The sequence below is a fragment of the Cyprinodon variegatus genome, unplaced genomic scaffold (genome assembly GCF_000732505.1).
Source record: "Cyprinodon variegatus isolate N-32 unplaced genomic scaffold, C_variegatus-1.0 Scaffold576, whole genome shotgun sequence".
NCBI classification, from domain to species: Eukaryota; Metazoa; Chordata; class Actinopteri; order Cyprinodontiformes; family Cyprinodontidae; genus Cyprinodon; species Cyprinodon variegatus.
In genome coordinates, this window is record NW_015151029.1 from 483,652 (window position 1) to 486,232 (window position 2,581).

General features: G+C 36.9%; 1 protein-coding gene across 6 annotated transcripts in view; it reads left to right on the top strand.

Annotated features, from left to right (window-relative positions):
* dnmt3a (DNA (cytosine-5-)-methyltransferase 3 alpha) overlaps positions 1-2,581 on the top strand; it is an 84,909-nt gene that overhangs the window by 65,397 nt on the left and 16,931 nt on the right. For all 6 annotated transcript variants that reach the window (XM_015392177.1, XM_015392175.1, XM_015392176.1 and 3 more), the window contains 2 exons: positions 1,350-1,506; positions 1,619-1,759. In XM_015392177.1, coding sequence (XP_015247663.1) covers positions 1,350-1,506; positions 1,619-1,759 — 298 coding nt within the window. The remainder of the gene's footprint in view (positions 1-1,349; positions 1,507-1,618; positions 1,760-2,581) is intronic.

Here is a 2,581-nt window from a genome sequence, read left to right on the forward strand (position 1 = left end):
TGAAGATTAGCCTTGAACCATTATAAACTTGTTTTAACTGCCCGAGAGGTAGAGCGTTGAAATAGAAATGAATTAAATAATAAATATTAAAATAAAACAAACTTAAGACTACAACATTGGTCTTTTGATTTTTTACATTTCAAATAACAAAACTTCAACAAAAGATCAGAAAAAATATGGAATAGCAACTGATTTTAAGACACTCGCGGAGGTAAATAGATTGGTGGTTAAGATCGGTTTCATATGTAAATATCGGCCGATCACCATCACCCTAAATTAAGGAAATCGGGGCCGATCGATCGGCCGGCCGATTTATCGGTGCACCCCTAATAACGACTACTTAAAGCTTTACTTCAGAATTATCACTTTATATTTAAATTGATCACCTTGGGCATCTAAAGGCTGTTTTATAACAGACTGAGTTTTAAAGTTCAATTGGATAAAACAAAGAAGCTGTTGCTCTTCGAATGATCCTCTCTACTTGTGAATGATGATAAATGTTCACCCCGAGAGAAGATCCTTCCTGCCTACGGCTATCAAAATCTACAACTCATTGAAAAAAAAGTTGATTGATTAAAATCACATTTAATTTCCCTTAGGAATAATTAAAGTATTTTTGAATTGAATAGAGAATTAGGGGACCTTTTGAAAAGCATCATCTTACACTTTTCATTCTTCATTTTAAAGCCGTCAGTTGTTACTACAACCTGGTGTTTTGATAGGAATAATACATTCACTGACTGGCAGAAAAAAATGGATTTTTGAGTTTCTGGCAAGACAGTCAGATATTTGCATCTCTGTCTTAAATCAACATATAACCATTATTGTTGACATCTTGCTATTAGCATAAGCTGTAGAGTTTGAATTAGTTAAAATATATTTGTTTTGTTTTTTTAAGTCAGAAGCATTTTGCATGCCTCTAGAAGTGTTGTCTACACTGCAAAAAATGGAAATCTAAATAAGTAATTTTTGCTCAAATTAAGTGCATTTTTTCTTGAATTGAAGAGGTAAGTGAGACACTTTGCCAATGGAACAAGAAAATTTACATTTAAAATAAGAAAAAAACTATTGCTTTGTCTTATTTCAAGTGTATATTATCTAATTTTCTTATTTTAGGAGTACAAATACTCATTCCATTGGCAGATCATCTTATTTACCTTCTCAAATTAAGGGTAAATACACTTAATTTAAGACATTTTTTACTTATTTCTAGATGTTTTTTTGCAGTGTATATTATTTGGATCTTTCCTTTGAGGAAAAAACAGGATGTAGAAAATGGAAAACGAAAACTAAGTAGAAAAGCATATTTTATAAAGATCTGTATAAAAATGTTTGTAATATGTGTGCAGGTGGCTAGCAGCCGGGCAGGAAAAGCCTTCACAGCCTGCCCTGACAGCGATGAAAGTGAAACCTCCAAATCAGTGGACATGTTAAACAAGCAGATGATTGAGTGGGCGATGACAGGGTTCCAGCCCACTGGACCTAAGGGCTTAGAACCACCAGAGGGTAAGAAGGCATCACCTTTAGCCACATGTTGGGAGAGCAGAACTCATTCAGATTCATTTCTATCATTTTCCCCCTGTGATAAATTTGTGTTGAACCTCACCCCCCCTGCTAGAGGAGCGTAACTGCGAGGTTTACCCTGAGATGTGGGTGGAGCCCGAAGCAGCAGCCTATACACCCCCCCCAGCCAAAAAGCCTCGCAAAAGCACAGCTGAAAAACCTAAAGTCAAGGACATCATTGATGAGAGAACAAGAGGTAAGGGACCCAATCTATTACTGTATTCAAGATCCATGAACTCTTTATTCTGTAATTGTTCCCAGAAGCAGCATATTGAACAGATGTTCATTATTTTAGAAGGGTAACAGGAAACAAGGCCAGGCTGTTGCTGATTGCTGCGTATCACAGTGTCGCCTACAATTAAAACAAAACTACATTCAGCGTTTTAAACGATAGGAAGCTGCTGTTTGTTTCCACAGGAGCCATATTGACCTAGTTAAACAATTAAAATGTACACACATTAAAATGAAACATGGGCGCCATGTACTGTCTTGTCAGGCGTGATCTACTTTTCAGGCTTGTACTGTTCTAGTTGTGCGAGCGGATATAGCCACGTTTGCTTGATTCCTCAGTGGCTGTCCACTAGCTGTCTGTCTGCTTTTGAATATTTATTTATGTACAGTGAGGAAAGTAAGTGTTTGAACATCCTGCTATTTTGCAAGTTCTCCCACTTAGAACTCATGGAGGGGTCTGAAATTATCATCATAGTCCACTGTGAGAGACATAATCTAAATAAAAAGTCTAGGAATGACAATGTATTATTTTTTTAGTATTTATTGGTAGGATGCACCTGCAAATTAGTATTTGATTACCTAAGAAAATCAGCGTTAATATTTGGTACAGTAACCTTTGTTTACAATTACAGAGGCCCAACATTTACTGTAGGTTTTTACCAGGTTTGCACAGACTGCAGGAGGGACTTTGGCCCACTCCTCCACAAAGATACTTATCTTCCCCTCTCTCTCTTTCTCCATAGGGGAGTGGTGGTCTAGTGGTTAGGGCATAGGGCTTTGAATCCTG